The sequence below is a fragment of the Neolamprologus multifasciatus genome, chromosome 17, assembly GCF_963576455.1.
Source record: "Neolamprologus multifasciatus chromosome 17, fNeoMul1.2, whole genome shotgun sequence".
NCBI classification, from domain to species: domain Eukaryota; kingdom Metazoa; phylum Chordata; class Actinopteri; order Cichliformes; family Cichlidae; genus Neolamprologus; species Neolamprologus multifasciatus.
Window position 1 is genome coordinate 19,105,753 of NC_140455.1, and position 18,237 is coordinate 19,123,989.

At 39.7% G+C, this 18,237-nt stretch overlaps 1 protein-coding gene across 1 annotated transcript; it reads left to right on the forward strand.

Moving 5' to 3' along the window:
• Positions 1 to 293: 293 nt before the first annotated feature.
• On the forward strand, positions 294 to 14,693 carry LOC146499293 (tetraspanin-8-like). Its single transcript, XM_085138057.1, has 9 exons — positions 294 to 410; positions 1,491 to 1,598; positions 8,238 to 8,300; positions 9,792 to 9,911; positions 10,265 to 10,339; positions 10,416 to 10,511; positions 12,474 to 12,611; positions 12,771 to 12,854; positions 13,246 to 14,693. The coding sequence occupies exons 2-9, from the start codon at positions 1,542 to 1,544 to the stop codon at positions 13,318 to 13,320; spliced, it is 708 nt and encodes a 235-aa protein (XP_084994183.1). The 5' UTR covers positions 294 to 410; positions 1,491 to 1,541; the 3' UTR covers positions 13,321 to 14,693.
• The last annotated feature ends 3,544 nt before the right edge of the window (positions 14,694 to 18,237 follow it).

Consider the following 18,237-nt stretch of genomic DNA (forward strand, 5'->3'; position numbering starts at 1 on the left):
TAACTTAACCTGATGTTTCATAAAAGCCCAAACAGGTGCTGAAAATTAAAGGTGAGCTGGGAATAATTTGGACTTTTTAAATTACACTAAAAGGTTAAAATAGTTGTGATGATAATATGTGTAATAATCTACTGACACATAAGGTGGCTGATTCTGAGATGAGTGAGAAAATAAGTTGTACCTCTGTGTGTGGGTGTTAGGGCAAAACCAGAGGGAAAAACTCACTAGGGTAGAACAGAAAACCCAACAGTGACTGGAGAAATCCTGGAGGGGTAATCGGGTACAAGGAGGCAGGTGCACTGATTGGGAAATTGGGAACAGGTGAGGAGTGAAAGTCTGGGGAATAGAGTGGACCTGGGAGAGGCCTGAGTGAGTGAGTGAGTGAATGAATGACAGAACGGAAACAGAAGGTAATGTGAATGATTAATCTGCCATCTGCTGGTTTACACCGAGATGTAATTTGCAGCTCGCTGCTTTGTTCTCATTTATTGTCGGATGTGTGATAGAGGAACCAGGAGGAACACTATGCACAAATTCGGGCACACAAACACATGAAACAAGAACCTGAAATAATTTTCTTTTCAGTGTGGTGGCCTGGTGTCTTCAACTATGTATAAAAGAACCGGGGTCTAAATTGTGGTTTGGTGATCTGATTTTACCCTCAAACCAGGCTCCGCTGATGTGGAAATGACTTTGTGAGGGTTCAGGAGTTTACGTTTGAGTGAAAATGTACCAAGCAGCCTCTAAGCTTGGTAAAATGTGGAAACCCCAGAGAAGCAAGGTTGTCTCTTTCCTTACCCACCCACCTAAAAAGGAAAAAAAAAAAAAAAGTCCTGCAGCTGGAATCAGAAACACCCACTGTATTATCCCTGCAACTGAAAGCCACCTAATCAGGATTTTCTGGCTTTTGTTACAGGTTATTTAAGACTAAAGAACCTTCTCATGCTTAAACTAATCCCATTAATCTTGCTGGAATTTTGGCTTAGTGGCTTCTTCTTGGGTAAAGTTAGATTTATATTGCTGGCTTTGCTGATGTCGGGCAGAAGATCATTCAGATCATCTGATGCTGCTTTACAAGTATAAAACTGATCCAGATGGATGTGAATGTTTGAACACATCCATCCATCCAACAGCAGTTGACTTATCAGAAGTCAGAACTTACTGCTGAAGTGAAACAGTTTGTTTATCCTCCTTTATCCTAGTTGTTGAAGTATCATTCAGATTCTCGTCTCAGCCGAGCAGTGAGTTTAAACATGAGCTCTTTCCATATGTTGATCTTAATTTTATCTGATTATAGTAAACTGGTGGGGGGAAAAAAACGAGGGAATCCTGCAGGGAAAATGAAAATTTAAAAAAAAAAGAGGAAAAGAGAGCGGAGATGTGGAAGCAGGATGAGGAGGGTGCAGTGAGGGACACACCCTGAATGGGTGGAAACAGTAGAGCAGGCTCGTGTGTTTACTGATCTGACAGACTGTGTGTTCACTGTCCAGGAAGCTCGAGTCCTCTGAAGCAGGCGGTCGACGTGAATCGAGGGAAAAACCATGGCTGTTAACAAGTGTGTCAAATACCTTCTATTCTTCTTCAACCTTCTATTTTGGGTGAGTATTTAAGACAACTTGAGTTCTTACAGTTTATTCACAGGTGATGGACTGGGCAGGTGTTTACAGGTGGCGTCTGAGTTTTTGAGGCTGTTCAACAGATTTCAACTGAGTCTGATTTAAAAGTTTGCAAATCTGCTGGTTTTATTTGATTTGTGGTTGAAGCGCTCAGTTTATTTGATTTGGGCCTCGTCCCTAAATCAGTTTGACAACTGGCACAGTAGGTGTGGCATGCTGGTTTAGGAAGCTGTGATGCAACTTTCAATAATAAAGTTATTTTTTTTATCTATTTATTTATTTCCAATATATTTCTACTTTTTCTAACTTGATTAAGATTTTTCTTAAATTTGGTCTCTTTAACCCCGTCTTTCCCTTTTCTGCATTCTTTGTGTGTCCTGACCTCCCTCTGTCTTTCCGTCAATTGAGTAAAACGGGTTGTATCAGATTTTTCTGGCTTCACAAACAGGCATTTGTTCGGTTTCTGGGCATGGCTGTCCGCTCCGCCCCTGAGTTGAGCAATTCAGCATGATGGCGCTCCCTGGATTTGTTTTGGTTTTGTTTTTTTGTTTGCTTTTAAACATCGCTGTATGTAGGTCTTTGGAGGTTCTCTGAAGTCTTTCTGAAAAGCACTGTTTTCATATTTTCCAAGCAATGTTTGCTCCATCCCACAGATTCTGTGCTGCTAGGAGCCCAACATGTAGCTTGACTGAGTAATTTTTGTTGTTGCTCAACACCAACCTGGTGGTACCAGGAAACATACATTATCTCTGTTTTTGTAGGCGGAACAATGGAAGGCCTTTATCAGCTTTGGAGCTGAAGTATTTGAGTAGCCGCTCCCACTAAAAACTTTAAAGACTTTAAGAGCACATATTTGTGCAAGGCAAGAGTTTGTTTTCTCCGTCAGAGCCAGAACTACAAACGCTGGTGTGCTAAAAACGTAAAACTTAGTCTTAGTCTGACTTCACACGTAATTGTGAAGTTTTTCCCCAACAAGCTAATTGTGCTGTTAGCCAATGAGAACAGCACAAATAACCGTAATTTTTCAACCATGACGTGATCAAGATTTACAAATCAGACTTTTTTTTTTCTTCAGCATCACCATGCAGATAAACCCAGCAGTAAACTGTTCACAGAAGTCTGGTCAAAAACGCAGGTTTCCTATAAACATTTTTGGGGCTCGAAGTCTTTTTGAAACCACAGCTGTCGCCACCTGGTGGCCTTCAGAGAGAATCCAGATCTGAGAAACTTCTTCAGTGACTTCAATGGCTAAGCCATGTTTTTATTTTTTAAACTGGTCTTTGTTTGATGATGAAAGCCAAGGCTGTTGATAATTTCATTTTGTCGTCAGTTTGAAGATCACGCAGATTAAACTGGTGTGAAATAAATGACTGCAAGTCTTATTGTCTTCTGAGTCACTTCAGGTGTATCAGCAGACCGTAGTTTCAGTGAAATCTGTGGGTTTTTAGATTCTGGTGTAAGATGATGAACACTGCTCATAAAGCTGGCTTCATGTGCTGTACATGATCTGCACTTGTATCCGTCTGGCCAGCCCGTTCTCACTCGGGGCGTAGCATACCGACGTTTTGTTACATCCTGCGGTGTTCCTGAGGAACGCAAAGGTTACCTTCCGCGTTCTTATGGTACACGTCGGGTTGTGGGTGAAATCCAGTGGAAGGACAGTCCCGTGGTAATACACGTTCCAGCCCTATTCTTAACCTTAACCAGCACAGAAATGACATAAAATAGTGTCTTCTAAAGCGGTTTTAAGAAAATGAACGAACATTTGTAGATTGAGTCCAAGCAGTTCTCATGTTTTCTCATTTTTACAATCTTGTCATTTAGGAACATGTTGGGTATCCGAAAGCATAAAATGTTGATGATTTGTCACCTAGCGTAAAATATTACGCGTAAGGAGTAAGAACGTGTTGGTCTGGCCGAGTGGCCCAGTTATGAAGTCGTTTCTGTCATTACAGCCGGATATGTCATTGTCTTTGGAGCACAGCCAGTCAGAACAAGCAGAAGCATGTTATCATGTTCATCTCCGCTGTGTGTGTGTGTGTGTGTGTGTGTGTTCGCAGGTTTAAACGTTATTCGGTCATAAACTCATGCATGTAGCCTCTGGCATTTTGTAATCCTCATCAAGCAGTGCGTCCTGTTTGAAAGGTTTCCTTCTGCAGCCTGCTGTGGTTATTTTCAGGTCTTCTCTCAGATTCCCAGAACTGAAGTCAAATCGATCCCAACTTAATTACAGCCACTCAGTGGACGTGATGTGTTTACCTAATGATGGTGGCGAGGGTGGAGCAGGCCTCTTATTTTCTGTGGAGCTCGTTTAATGCTGGTTTTCATATTGTGCTCTGCTGAGAAACAACAAAGAAAGATCCTCTTTCACCACCTATCTTCTCAAACACGACTCCGTCTTATCCTTCAAGGAACTTTTAAGGTCTGTCTGTAAAGCACTCAGCCACAGAAACCACTGCAGACCAGCCCTCAGGAAGCATTACTGCAGCACTCAGCACCGACCAGAGGCACAGAGCCGAGTGGCATTAGTGTTGAGCTTTATCAATGTTTTATGTATTTTTCATAACTCAAACAAAGAGGACGCTTGTATACATTATTATTAAAGCAGCTGTCAGTAAACCTTCTGCTAGAACTGAACATTTCAAAGGAAATCTAATAAGCCCACTGTGGATAATGGTGAAGTGAGGCACAGATATGGTACCACAAAATGGGTGACCACTCTCCTTTGGGTTTTTTTTTTCCATCTTATAGATTAAATAAGGTAAAAAATGATTAGATGATGATGAGATTCAGAACATCCTGAATGACCACAGAGATGAACCAAAGGAAGATCCAAATGCAAAACGGCCACACAGCTGGCTCTCCCCTGGGTTCTGTGTCTGTGAGGCTTGTTTTGTGTCCTTCCTCTATTATCCTTGCCACAAATCCAGCTGATTCTCTGCGAGCACTTTCTGAATCTAATTGAGTTCAGAGACCCCATTTCTACAAATCAGTCCAAGTGCCACCTTTTGTTGGGATGTTTGAACAAGTAAAAAAGAGGAACTGTACTGTGTCATATTAAAATGTTGCTTCCTTTTTATGTGAAGAGCTTCATTATTTCCTGAATAATTTGGAAAAAACACCCCGTAAATAACTGGAAGTTTGGGTGGGTTACTGTCGGATATGACTTGACAGTCCACTTGAAGCAGTGTCTCGGAGACCTCACTGAGGGAGGCGTTTACAGTTTCGGTGGTCACATGGCATTGCAAAGCTCTGTGGTTACTAGTAGCCACACTGCAGGGTGTGATATGAAATGACGATGAGTCTCCAACTGTGAATCAGTGCTAAGGAATTAACCACCCTCATTCCTTGCTTTTGGGAACATGCCCGATCATGACGTACTTACTGGTTTTACTCCTGATTTAACCATCTAAATTATTTTAGTCCGAGTCGATTAAATACCAAACGATTACTGTAGACTAAATCTAAAGTGTAGAAGTCTGTCATGTTTTTACTGATAAGTTGCTCCACACGGTTTAGTCTTCTTGTCTTTGACATTGAGAAATGTGTTCACACGTCTCTCTTCTCTTCCTCCGAAGCGTTGACATTTTGTCATGCTTTTATGGAAACAACTTCTGATTTGCGGACTTCCAAATTCCTCTCACCTTTCTGCGTAACATAATTACTCTGGTTGGATCTTGTTTGTCTAGAATATGTTCGACTCGTTTTTCTTTCTATTTGTTTTTCTATAATATTCAGCACTAATACTCCAAGGCCAAGATTAACCTGTGTGCATGCGCCCTGTCACTGGGATCTCTAATCTTAAACTTTGTTGGGTTTTTCCCGTTGTGGTGGAGTAATGGTAAATAATTAACAAGCAACGTTACCCTTGAAAGGCACTTAAAGGTTAAGTTGTGCATGTCGTGAAATTACTCATAAAAAGGACAAAACTGTGTGACGACAACAACACGTGAACAGACTTCAGTGGTTTCCCATTACATTAACAGAGCTGAGAGGGCCCCGCGTGTCTGCCTCTGTGGGTTGTGGTTAAAAAGGCTCTAAATCAGAATCGGAATACTTTATTAATCCCTGAGGAAATTGTGTGGTAAATGTGAGAAAGAATAAGTTGGGACGAATTCCTGACGTAGTTTATAGTTCATAAAGGCTTCGGCCTTTATTTCCGCTGCTCCCTGGGGCGGGTTAGTCTCTGATAGCATGTTGCTCTGCAGGTTTTCTCCTAACAGAAAGTCTCTCTGCGTGTATGTGCTGTGATGATCCCCTGCAACCGTCGCCAACACCTCCCAAAGAAAACAATGACTTTGTTTGGATGTGGGTTTTTGAAACACTCCTGTGCTGCACGCCCACTCACCTGACAAAGGACGGTTCCCAGTTCTCGGTACTGATTTTCACACACTCTCCTTGAAGTTGTGAGACCCAGAACCAAATGTCTGACTCTGCAGGTGGGACACGTCTGTGTTTCTGGCCTCTATTCGTTCTTTATTACATGAGGGCAGATGTCTCAACAGCAAACGTAGAGTCCAAAAACTGAGTTTTGTTTTGTTTCACCTCGGGCAGTATCGCCATCAGCAGGCTTTTGTTTGTTGTTAAACGAGACTGAACGTCACTTTGCTGTCATCTGCCCAAAAGATGTCTACGACTTGTTTGTGTTTGACATCGAGGACGATTTAGAGCATGGAAAATGACACAGAGCGGGTTTTTTTTTTTTTTTTTTTTTGTGCCCAAAGATTTGAGGAGCTCCGACTTGTTTTAATTCTGCATATGTTATGAGTCTGTCATTTTTGTTAGTCTCATAATGATCTGTACAGCTTTCCTCTGCGCACTTGGTCAAGACTTCTCCCGTCAAAGATTTTCAAACAAAATGATTTTAAAAGAGGAAAGCAACAGCCTAAATCTGACAAAACTGTAAACCTTCTCAAGCTTTCACTGCTTCTAATCACCAGTTTTACTTTTTAAGTGAATTAACTCACTTTGTGTGTCAATATGCAGGGGTTACAGCTAAAATGCTTTATGAGCAGGAATATGAGAAGATTTTAAATGCTAAAACACTTTTCAGTATAGAAAATGTTTGTGCAGAAAAGGTTTCCCCATAAAGAACTTGAAGTGCGCGTCCTTCCTGCCATTATGACCTTTTAATGACTTTGTCCTTAGAAATGAGCGCGTCCCTCCGACTTCATCTGAAAGTCCATCTTTTGTCTTTTAAATCTAATTGTAGCCACAAGGAGAAAACAACCTCAGTGTTTTTCAGTGTACAAAATGTACTACAGGAAACAGACAACCTAGGAAGTCAATACTATGCTGCTGCTTAACATTCCTGTGATTGACTAGGACCATTTATGACCCCTGCTGTGTATCTGTGACCTTTTTAATCACGGAAATCTACTTCTCCTGCAGCTGGGCATGTCTTCGAGGAACTGACCCAGAACACGTGTACAGGGAAAGAGCTGACTGTAACTTTCAATCACTAATTGTGACCTTTTTAAAGTTAACCAGGGTTTTACTTTTAGAGATATTTGAGCAATGTTTGTTCCAGTTGCCTAAATCCTAGACACAGTCCACACAGATCAGTACCAGGAAGATAACACTACCAGCTGTTATCTCAGGTGCAGTTTGAGGTGTTGCATCCTGGGGGGGGGGGGGGGGGGGGAGATGCATGCATGTATGCATGTATGCATGTATGTATGCATGTATGCATGCATGTATGTATGCATTTTTTCAGTCAGAAACATGTGGTTGGCGGCGAACGTTATCAAACTAACCAGACAGATATGGCTTAATTTGGTTCACAGCTGTGACAATCTCTGCTTACTTATGCACATGTGATCAGGACCTCACATAAAAAACCTCTGGAAACATGAGAAGTGTCAGATTTATTTATTTGGGGGGGAAGCTCAAAGTAAGCTGGATGTGACAAAGGATCTTATAGTAACTGGTAGATGTTTTGGTAACCCTAGTCAAACCATTTATTGATTTTTATTTATTTGGACTCGGTCCCTCTATTCCTTCTGTAAGTGTTCTCTTATGATTTTTATCAAATGTATTTTAAATGTATTAATCTTATTCTAATCACTATGATTGATGAAAATAAAGGACAATGTTGTAATTTTTACTTTAACATGATGATGGCAGTGCTGTGTCATGTCTAAATGTGATGCTGCTGCATAGCTTTGACTCTCATTACTGGAGGACATTGATAATGGCAGCATCAGAAAATCAAAATTAAAACATTAAAAGGAAGATAGAAAGATCTCTTCGTCATTTGCACCAAAATAAGCAATTTCAGCAACACGACACAAACAATCTTGTACTTACAAGAAAGTCACCTTTGAGTAGATGTGTACATTTTATTCCTGCTGGTAATTGTCTGCCCTATGTTAAATATTACCATGTATATACCTGGAAATATTGCCATGCATTACAAATTCTGAAAAACTTTTCTTTCCCCTGACTTGGATGTTAAAGGAAAGCTATAGAGCTTTTTCCTCCAGGGAGGATTGAAGTGTTTGTTAAATGTCACGATATCTATTTTGTTATTGTGCTGCTGCAGAGTTTTACCACCAGATGTCGCCAGATTCTGTGTAAAATTGGCTCATTCAGTTAATGTCAGTCTTCTTCTCTCTCCAGCTGAGCGGTTGCCTCATCCTGGCCGTCTCCATCTACCTGAGAGTCGGCAAGGGTGGAAACCAGGTGAGTCAGTGATGGACTTTAAAGAGACTGCAGTATTGCATAGATGAGCACAGAAGTGCATGTTCTAAGGCTTTGGGCAGGCGATGGTGTAGTATAGTCAGTGTTGGGAAGGATACTTTTAAAATGTATTCCAATACAGAATACATGCCCCAAACGTATTCTGTAACGTATTCCGTTACGTTACTCAATGAGAGTAACGTATTCTGAATACTTTGGATTACTTAATATATTATCATGCTGTTTACAACTACATGAATGTACTATTGCTGTGATTTATTACTGTTACTGAAGGTCCGCGGCTCCGAACCGTAGTAAAGAGACCTCTGGCTAATACGGTGGGTTCTGTGTCGGGCTCATAGCCGAAAACTAGCTTTACTTTGTTGTCTGGGTCAACTTTGCTAGCAAGAGACGGACAGAGAGAGGCGTTGAAAGGCTGCTCCAATGGAACTTATTGTTTTTGGAGGAAAACACGAACACAGTGTACAGTCGAGTCTTAATAGCTTACTTACAACTGGGCTCGTCAGGCACTCTTCTTGGCTGCAGTGGTGGTTATTATATTTACATGCTTCCAGCTCCCGTTTTTGCTCGATGACAGCTCGTACTTTTCCTTTTTCTCCCTCCCTCGCTCACAGACACATAACATGTATGGCAGTCCATTCTCCCTGCAGCACGGACTACACTGCCTATGATGCTACATTCTTTAGAGCTATACCTGTAGCATTCTGCCTATTAGCTTAGCACAACAACAACAAAAAGGCGCTCTCTCACCCAGGAAACGCGCAGAGAGAGAGCGTCACCCTGTAACCATGGAAACCGTAACGCTGCCACCTGGAACAACAGAACACAGCTGTCAAACAAACCCAAACAGTCCTGACCCGCCACAATATGAAACGGGAAAGTACCGCCGTGTAATCCATTTATTTCAACAAAGTAACTGTATTCTAAATACCACATTTTTAAACGGTAACTGTAACGGATTACAGTTACTCATATTTTGTATTTTAAATACGTAACGGCGGTACATGTATTCTGTTACTCCCCAACACTAAGTATAGTGGTGTGACAGTGGGTCTCTTCAATGGATTCCAGATGATGTGTGGACCTCTCATACAAGAATAAGTCTTTACTGTGTTTATATCATCTGTGGTAACACTCAAAAGGTGACTTTGTTTAATTCTGCAGGGAGAATATGTGGTAAATAAAACTTACTGTGATTCCAGCTTTGCCTTCAGAGCTTTATGTATCGCATCAGAGCTACTCTCATGCTCAGCAACCAGGACCAGTCATCTGAAACTTGCACTCACTTCACATTGCCTATATCCTTGTGTATTTTTCCATCTGTCACTCAGACATTCATCACATTTTCTCTGATCACATTTAAACTATTCCATAAAGACAAACCTCAACATCCTCTCTAACACACATAGGTGCTTTTAAAACTTTAGATCAACCTTTGACTTTGCCTTTGACTTCCACCTCATCTGTCCACAGATCACCGATCAGTACTTCCCTGCAGTCAACCTGATGATCGCCATCGGCACGATCATCATGGTTCTCGGCTTCCTGGGCTGCTGTGGAGCCTACAGAGAGAGCCGCTGCATGTTGCTGCTGGTGAGCATCACATTTTGATTATTTTGGGAATGTTTTTGGAAGGAGGCGAAGCAAAACACATTACTTAGTTAATGAAACCTACACTGAGGGATTGTACCGACACACATACCTGATGTTCAGTAACTGAAACTTTTGCCAACTGCTGGTGGGTTTCTATCCAGATGTTGAAGTTATTTCAGCTAAATTGTAAGATTAAAAAACTGAAATATGTTGGTTTGTTACTATGACACAAATGTTTTTGTCGATTAAAAAGATGTGTGAACTTTAGGTGGACAGAAAACACATTTTGCTTAACTTTTCACCTCAGCAAGTCTTACAAAAATTGTTGATCTATATCATGTGTGTTCCCTCAGTTCTTCATCTTCCTTCTCATCATCTTCATCCTCCTGGTGGCAGCAGGCATCGCAGGAGCTGTGAGCCAGAATAAGGTAAAATAGCGACTATATGACTACTTAATTTTATTTTTGATGAGGCTCAAACGTCATGTTGCTTTTCTGTTTGCAGATGGAAGACTGGGTGAACAAGCAGTTGAAAGCTATGTTGCCACTTGCAAACCAACCTGACACGGTGAAAAGTGACCTGAAGAATCTGCAGAAAGATGTAACTAACACACACACACACACACACACACAGTTTTTCTTCAATAATACAGAAAGACGTTCCTAGAAGCAGTCAATCAGATACACGAGTTAACCTAAATCTTGAAACACACTTGTGGTATTCGAATGTGCTGGTAGTACAGGGTATCTCATTGTATTTACATTTCCTGAAGCCCAACATGTAACCCAAAAATGAATAACCAGTTGCCTGCTGCTCACACATGACCAGGGGGCATAAACTAAAATTCTGGGACATCAAATTTAAGATAAACTGCGCCTGAATACAGATCTACACATTATGAGATTGAGTGTGCTTACTGCACACATCCACCAGAGGGCGACTGTGCGTTCAACTGCCTGCAAGTCTGTCAGTGGTATGATGCAATGTAAATACATGGCGACAAATGTCAGTTTCCCAACCCTGAGGCATCTCTATGAGGTCTTGAACATCCCACGGAGCACTGTTGAAGCGATCATTCAGAAATGGAAGGAGTATGGTACAACTGTAAACCTACCAAGACAAGGCCGTCCACCTAAACTCACAGGCCGAACAAGGAGAGCGCTGATCAGAAATGCAGCCAAGAGGCTCATGGTGACTCTGGACGAGCTGCAGAGATCTACAGCTCAGGTGGGGGAATCTGTCCATAGGACAACTATTAGTCGTGCACTGCACAAAGTTGGCCTTCATGGAACAGTGGCAAGAAGAAAGCCATTGTTAACAGAAAACCATAAGAAGTCCCGTTTGCAGTTTGCCACAAGCCATGTGGGGGACACAGCAAACATGTGGACGAAGGTGCTCTGGTCAGAGGAGACCAAAATGGAACTTTTTGGCCAAAATGCAAAACGCTACGTGTGGTGGAAAACTAACACTGCACATCACTCTGAACACACCATCCCCACTGTCAAATATGGTGGTGGCAGCATCATGCTCTGGGGGTGCTTCTCTTCAGCAGGGACAGGGAAGCTGGTCAGAGTTGATGGGAAGATGGATGGAGCCAAATACAGGGAAAATCTTGGAAGAAAACCTCTTGGAGTGTGCAAAAGACTTGAGACTGGGGCGGAGGTTCACCTTCCAGCAGGACGACGACCCTAAACATAAAGCCAGGGCAACAATGGAATGGTTTAAAACAAAACACATCCACAAAGTCCAGATCTAAATCCAATCGAGAATCTGTGGCAAGATCTGAAAACTGCTGTTCACAAATGCTGTCCATCTAATCCATAGGTGTCAAACTCTGGCTCGCGGGCCAAATTTGGCCCGCAGCCTAATTACATTTGGCCCGCGAAGCCATACCAAATTACTATCAGAGCTGGCCTACTGGTATTATACAGCTAATATATATATTGTTTAGTATTAAGCTTTGCTTGTTCTATATTCAGTTTTTCAGCAAAACCTGTTTGAGTCCATAAGAAAAGATTCATTCTTAAATCTGGAGGAATAAATATATTTCAATAAATATTAACGTTAGCCCGCGACCTTGTTCCAGTTTTGAATTTTGGCCCACTGTGTATTTGAGTTTGACACCCCTGATCTAATCTGACTGAGCTGGGGCTGTTTTGCAAAGAAGAATGGGCAAGGATTTCAGTCTCTAGATGTGCAAAGCTGGTAGAGACATACCCTAATAGACCGGCAGCTGTAATTGCAGCAAAAGGTGGTTCTACAAAGTATTGACTCAGGGGGTTGAAGAATTACGCACACCCCACTTTTCAGTTATTTATTTGTAAAAAATGTTTGGAATCATGTATGATTTTTGTTCCACTTCTAACGTGTACACCACTTTGTATTGGTCTTTCACGTAGAATTCCAATAAAATTGATTCATGTTTGTGGCTGCGTTGTGACAAAATGTGGAAAAGTTCCGAATACTTTTGGAAAGCCACTGTATTGTGACAGGCTGAACAGCAATAAGGGGTTTACTAGAACTATTACACTAGTTCCAATCCTATTTGTATTTTCTTCCCAGCTCAAGTGTTGTGGTGTTGTGACCGGAAAGACAGACTGGTCCCCAGATCCATTCCCAGAATCCTGTCGCTGCAATGTCACCCAGAGCCCCACCCCTGTCCCCGGTGCTGAGTGTGGCTCAGAAGGTTACTACAGCACGGTAAGGCTGTGACTGCTGAACACTGGATTGAGCATCCCAGCAGGAATCTGATTTCACTTTATATCTGAACAAGAAATCCACACTCTTACTTTACTCTCATCGCTGAGACACAGTTAAATGAACTATAATAACCCACGCTGCTCTGCTCTCACCCTGCAGCCCTGCTCCACCCGAATCATCAAGCTGATGAATGACAATATGGTGATAGTGCTGGGAATTGCCTTCGGCATCGCCGTCCTGCTGGTGAGCTGACACATACAGTCACCACATCACTTCAGGGGATATTTGAGTTCACTAGATAAAAAGTCATACTCTAATTTTTAAGTTTTATTTTTCTCTTGATAGAAAAATTGTAGAACATGCAAAAAGCAGATTAATTAATTAATTGGCATTAAGTCAATTTTATTTATATAGCGCCAAATCACAGAAACAGTTGCCTGGGGGTGCCTGATTCCTCTTGTAGAACCAGGTTTAGGGAGCGGCAGCTGTCTGCTGCGACCAGCTGGGGGTGAGGGGATGGGGCAAAAGACCCGCCATGTGGAAGAGACCCAAAGATTAACAATTACCATTTTTATATTTTCTTTTGTCTTATTTTATTAAAGTTTTAATAATGAGTCATTTGTTGTTCCTGCAGATTTTCGGCTTGGCTTTCTCCATGGCTCTCTACTGTCAGATCAGCAAGAAGGACGGACCTACCACCAACGCCTGAGGCACCATCATCTCTGCCCAAATGTAACCGCAATATATCCTCTGTGCTAATCTAACTCATTCTGTGCTTTCACTGTGAAGAAGCACACTGAGATTAAAGCCTCTTATACACTAGTATGGAGTCCCAATTGTTACCAAAAAATACATTCTATATAATCTGTATTTTGTGTAAAAAGCATTATGTTACTTGAAATGATAAAATAGTTTGTGTCTGAGAAGCGGGCAGCTTTAAAAATTACCCAGTAAATGCAAAGTAAATAACTGTAATGTAATTTGTGTTGATTTAGAATTTCCCAAACCTTTAACTGTTATGAGTATATTGGTTATGATTTGATTGTGTATTTGACAATGTATGGAAGCCAATTTAAGCCAAAAATATTCAGTCAATAGCCAAGTTGGTGCACAAAATAATTAGTTTCTCATGTTCTGAGAAACTAAAGTGACTTTAACTTGCTTGTCACGTTTCTTTCTTTCTTTTTTTTTTCTTTTTTTTTTTTTTTAAACTTTTGAAAATGTCAATCTGGTTTGTTTTGTTTTTTTGTTTTTTTTTTTAAAAGGTAAGTGTATAGTCTGGATTTTTCATTTTAGTTTTTGTTTGTTAGTTTTTTATAATCATATTTCTGGTTGTAACTGGCTTCCATATTATTTATATTCTTGTTTTTTTTGTGTTTTTTGTGGGGGTTTTTTTTGTTTTTTTTTAAAAAAATTATTGCAAAGACAATCCTCAGGAAGTTGAAATTGTTCTAACATACCTCTCAGTAAATCTCGCACTCAATCATGGTTATTATTAATAAAAAAGTTGTTTCTTTCTCCTGTTAAAAAACTTTCACTGGGTAATAATGCATGGTGGGATTTAGGTTTGTTTTTTTGTTTTGTTTTTTTGCGCGGGGGGTGTCTTGTTTTTTATATCAAATGTCAAGCTTCTCAAGTGTTCCAACATTTGCTTGTTTTGCTTTATTTATTTTGTAGTCCATTTTAGGAAAGACGTTTAAAAAAAACCCAAAATAAATTCAGCCAACTAAATAAAACTTTCACATATCCCATTAATTATTAAGAAACACTGAATCCTGAGAATTTACCAGTTTGTTTTGTTTTCCCATGGAAGCATGGACATTAAAAAAAAAAAAAAAAAAAAAAAAGTGATTGAAACTTCTATTTTTTTTTAAAACCAAAGATTAATGTCCTCAGGCCTGAGGATGCTCAGTGTTTGCCTGGATGAATCTGCTTTGTTCCTGATGCTGTTTAAAGTGGTTTTAATCACTATATCACCTGTCAAACACAATTTAAAATAAATAACAATTTAAACAAATCAAGAAGGGAAATACAGATTGAAGATAAATGTTCTTCTCATGGGCCATATACATTCTAACCAAAGGTAAGTTTGGTTTTTTTGTTTTATTTTTTCTTTTTGTCATGAGTTTGAGTTTTATGGTAGTACCAGCTGATTTGCTTTAAATGTATTCAAGCAATGCAGAACATTTTACTGTGACAGGAAGTGGCCTGTTTCCGCACACTGCTCACATTTCCTTCCTTCACTTCCTTCTCATAATTGGGAAGGTTTCTGTTCCTTGCAATGTGTTTTTACTTTTACTCACTCTAATCAACTATCAGATGGGGAGATCAAAGTGAGTTAATGATGGACCTGATCTGAGAAAGAAAATTCTAATATATTAAACCATTTCTATTAATATCATTATGGAGTTGTCACATTTTTGTGTTTAAATGGATAAAAAATGTAACAATAGAAATAACATTTAGAATTCCAAGTGGATGTCACACAGATTCTGGTTACTCCCAATAATTCTGAAATCGGATAAAGCAAAATCTACCTTTGTACATGGACAGAAACAGGACTTTTAAACCCAAAAGAAATTAAGTTGTGGAATGCATTTCCAAAGCTTGATGCCTTAACTATTTACCCAATAAAGACAAAATCTGACAACCTTTCCTGTGCCTTCAATGAGTTCTGACACCTCAGTATATAGAAACATTTGTTTATTTAGCTGCATGTTCCATAAATGATGTGATAGCTCTGCTTAGCTTAGCAATTCAGTTATACTTGTATAGTGGCAAATCACAACAGCAGTCGCTTCAATGTGCTTTCTTGTAAGTTAAAGACTAGGAATGGGAATCGACAAGAACCGTTCCTAGTAGCCTTGGAATCGTTAGTCTGTTTGCCTATCGGTACTGCTTATTGGTTCTTGTACTTGCGCTGCTATCAGCTGATTTCAGTTATCAAGGGAGGAAAATAGCAGGATAGTTTATAGCATGGATGTGGACATTACTTTTATTTTTATTGCACAAAAGGACAAGAGCATAATGTTGAACTGCAAACTGCATCCAATGACAGAAACAACTGCATTATTCTGCTAACTAACACTTAAGTAGCGTAGTGCATTACTTTTAATAAATGTGTTCTGTGTAATATCTGTAATACATTACTTTTTTGAGTAATGACCCAACACTGAGGAAATGCATCCAAAATGCACAAACATTTGACCAACATGCAGCTAATTTGCACAAATGTAATGTTTGATATGCTGCTTAGTAATGGTGGTAACGCTCAAAGCGGAGCTGGCAAGAACCCAATGAGAATCAATAAGTGAACTGATAAGGAATCGAATCCTTAAGTGATATCGGTAAAAAGGTATCAGAGTCGTTAAATTCATCTAAATTCCCATCCCTAGTAAAGTAATAACAATAATACATAGAAAATCCTGACAAATATATGATGCCCTGTGAGCAAGTGCTTTTTGAGAATTAAAGTACTATCAAGAAGAAACCTCCAGTAGAACTAGGCACCCTAAATAACTTAACTCGTACCTCGGGAAGGATGGGGTTTGTGGGTGCCTTTTTAGGTGATGAAGTTTAAAGTTAAATATTGGATTAACTTCATACAGCATTTGGTTACTGTTTAAATTACGGAACTTTTCAGACAGATCTTCAGTGGGATTATGTTAACATAACTTAAAGATAACGAGTTAAAATTTTGTTTTCATGGTACTTCAGCTCATTACTGTTTTCTGGAGACCTGTGAAGGTTTTACTTTAACTTAACTGAAGAGAGCAGAGGTGATGCTCGAGTCTGTTGGAAGCTCTGGACACATCACATATAGCAGAGCTGGACACACTGGCTTCCATGCTAGCTAATTTAACTAATATTAACCTTCAAAATATATGATGCTAGAGGACCGTTTAACGCTCATGCACCTCCTGAAGCTCCATTGTTCCACTGAAGGAAAAAGCACCCCAGATTAGTGATGTGCGAATCATGAAAAGTTAAGTGATTCTCAATACTCGAGAATAACTTTACTGACTCGTGAATCATGATTCACACCCCAACTGACTCACTGACTCATCCCTGTTGCTGACTAATTTCATTAGTAGAAATATATCTAGCATACCATTAAAAATGTGGGGAAAAAACAACAGCCAGTTTCTTAACAAAAACAGCTAAATTGTAGCATAAACGAATCACTCAGGACTCACTCAACCCCTCCGTCCTGGCTCACAGCTCTTTCTTCTTCTTGGTTGGCAACCAATGTTAAGGCGCATTACTGCCCCCTGGCTCACAGCTCAGTGGACATTTAAATATATATATATCTATATATATCTATATATATCTATATCTATATCTATATATATATAGATATATATATATATATATGACACATTTGAGGAAAATACAAATAAAATAAAATAAAAATAAATAAAATAAACGTTCCCTTTAGGAATCTTTTTTTTTCTGCTCTTTTTTACTCTATAAAAATAGTTGTTTTTCTTTTTCAATCACTCATCTTAGCAGTAGGATATACATGAAAAGAGAAATAAATTAAGTTTGAGTGAAAATGTAAATTTTTTGCACTCTCTGGGCAACTGACTCAGTGACTCAAATGACTCAAAAGAATCCGGTTAACTTTGGTGAGTGACTCATTGAAACTCAATTCAGTAAAAAGAATCAATTTTACCACCATTACCCCAGATCATTATGGCGCCCCTGTGCAGGGTGGTGTGTAGAAAACATCTCAGGTGGGATCTGCTTGTCTTGCCATGTTGGAAACCATCAGGACCATCAAGGTTACATTTTTTCTCATCAGAGAATAAAACTTTCTTCCACCTTTCAATGTCCCATGTTTGGTGGTTTCTTGCAAAGTCCAAACGGTCAGTTCTGTGGTGTTCAAGGAGACAAGGCCTTTGGCGTTTTTGTTTTTGAAGCCCTTCAGTCTCAGATGCCATCTGATGTTATGGGGCTGCAGTCAGCACCAGTAACAACCTTAGGATCAAGGTCAAGGATTGCCCAGTGTCTTGACAGATAGCCAACTGGATCCTCCGACTCAGTGCTGTGGAAACTTTTTTGTCTTCCACTTGACTCTTATGTTCCATAACCCATTTAAAAAATTCCAAATGACTGTCTTACTGCTTTCCACCTCAGCTGTGATGGCATGCTGCCAGAGACCCTGCTTATGCAGTTCAACAACCCGACCACGTTCAAAAAGGAAACTTAATTTTGTTTTTGCCATCAGAACATTATGACAGTGTGACTATCAGACAGAAAATGAAAATGAATCCATATTTTTGCACAAATTTGTCAAAATGTCCTTTGTCGAAATGGCAAATCTGTAATTGATGTTATATAAAAATGCTATCATTAGTCTCATTATATATGAGCTTATTAATCAAGGCTAAACCATTTAGATCTGTATCTATAAATTACATAATAATAAGGCATAATGCTTTATAAATGAAGTATTCACCATTATCTCACTAATGCTTAATACAGTGCAGTTATGTGTATGTTTCAGTGTATAACTACCATCAGGTTAGATATTTAGCGAGGGATTGCAGATGAAAAGAAATAACAATGTTTATTAATGTACACTGTGCCTGTTAAAAATAAACAAATAAAAATCTAAATATGT

Coding starts and splice junctions, on each gene's coding strand:
- LOC146499293 (XM_085138057.1), top strand. CDS start 1,542: ATGGCTGTTAACAAGTGTGTCAAATACCTTCTATTCTTCTTCAACCTT. Junction 1,599..8,237: donor TCTTCAACCTTCTATTTTGG/GTGAGTATTTAA, acceptor TTCTCTCTCCAG/CTGAGCGGTTGCCTCATCCT. Junction 12,612..12,770: donor CAGAAGGTTACTACAGCACG/GTAAGGCTGTGA, acceptor CTCACCCTGCAG/CCCTGCTCCACCCGAATCAT.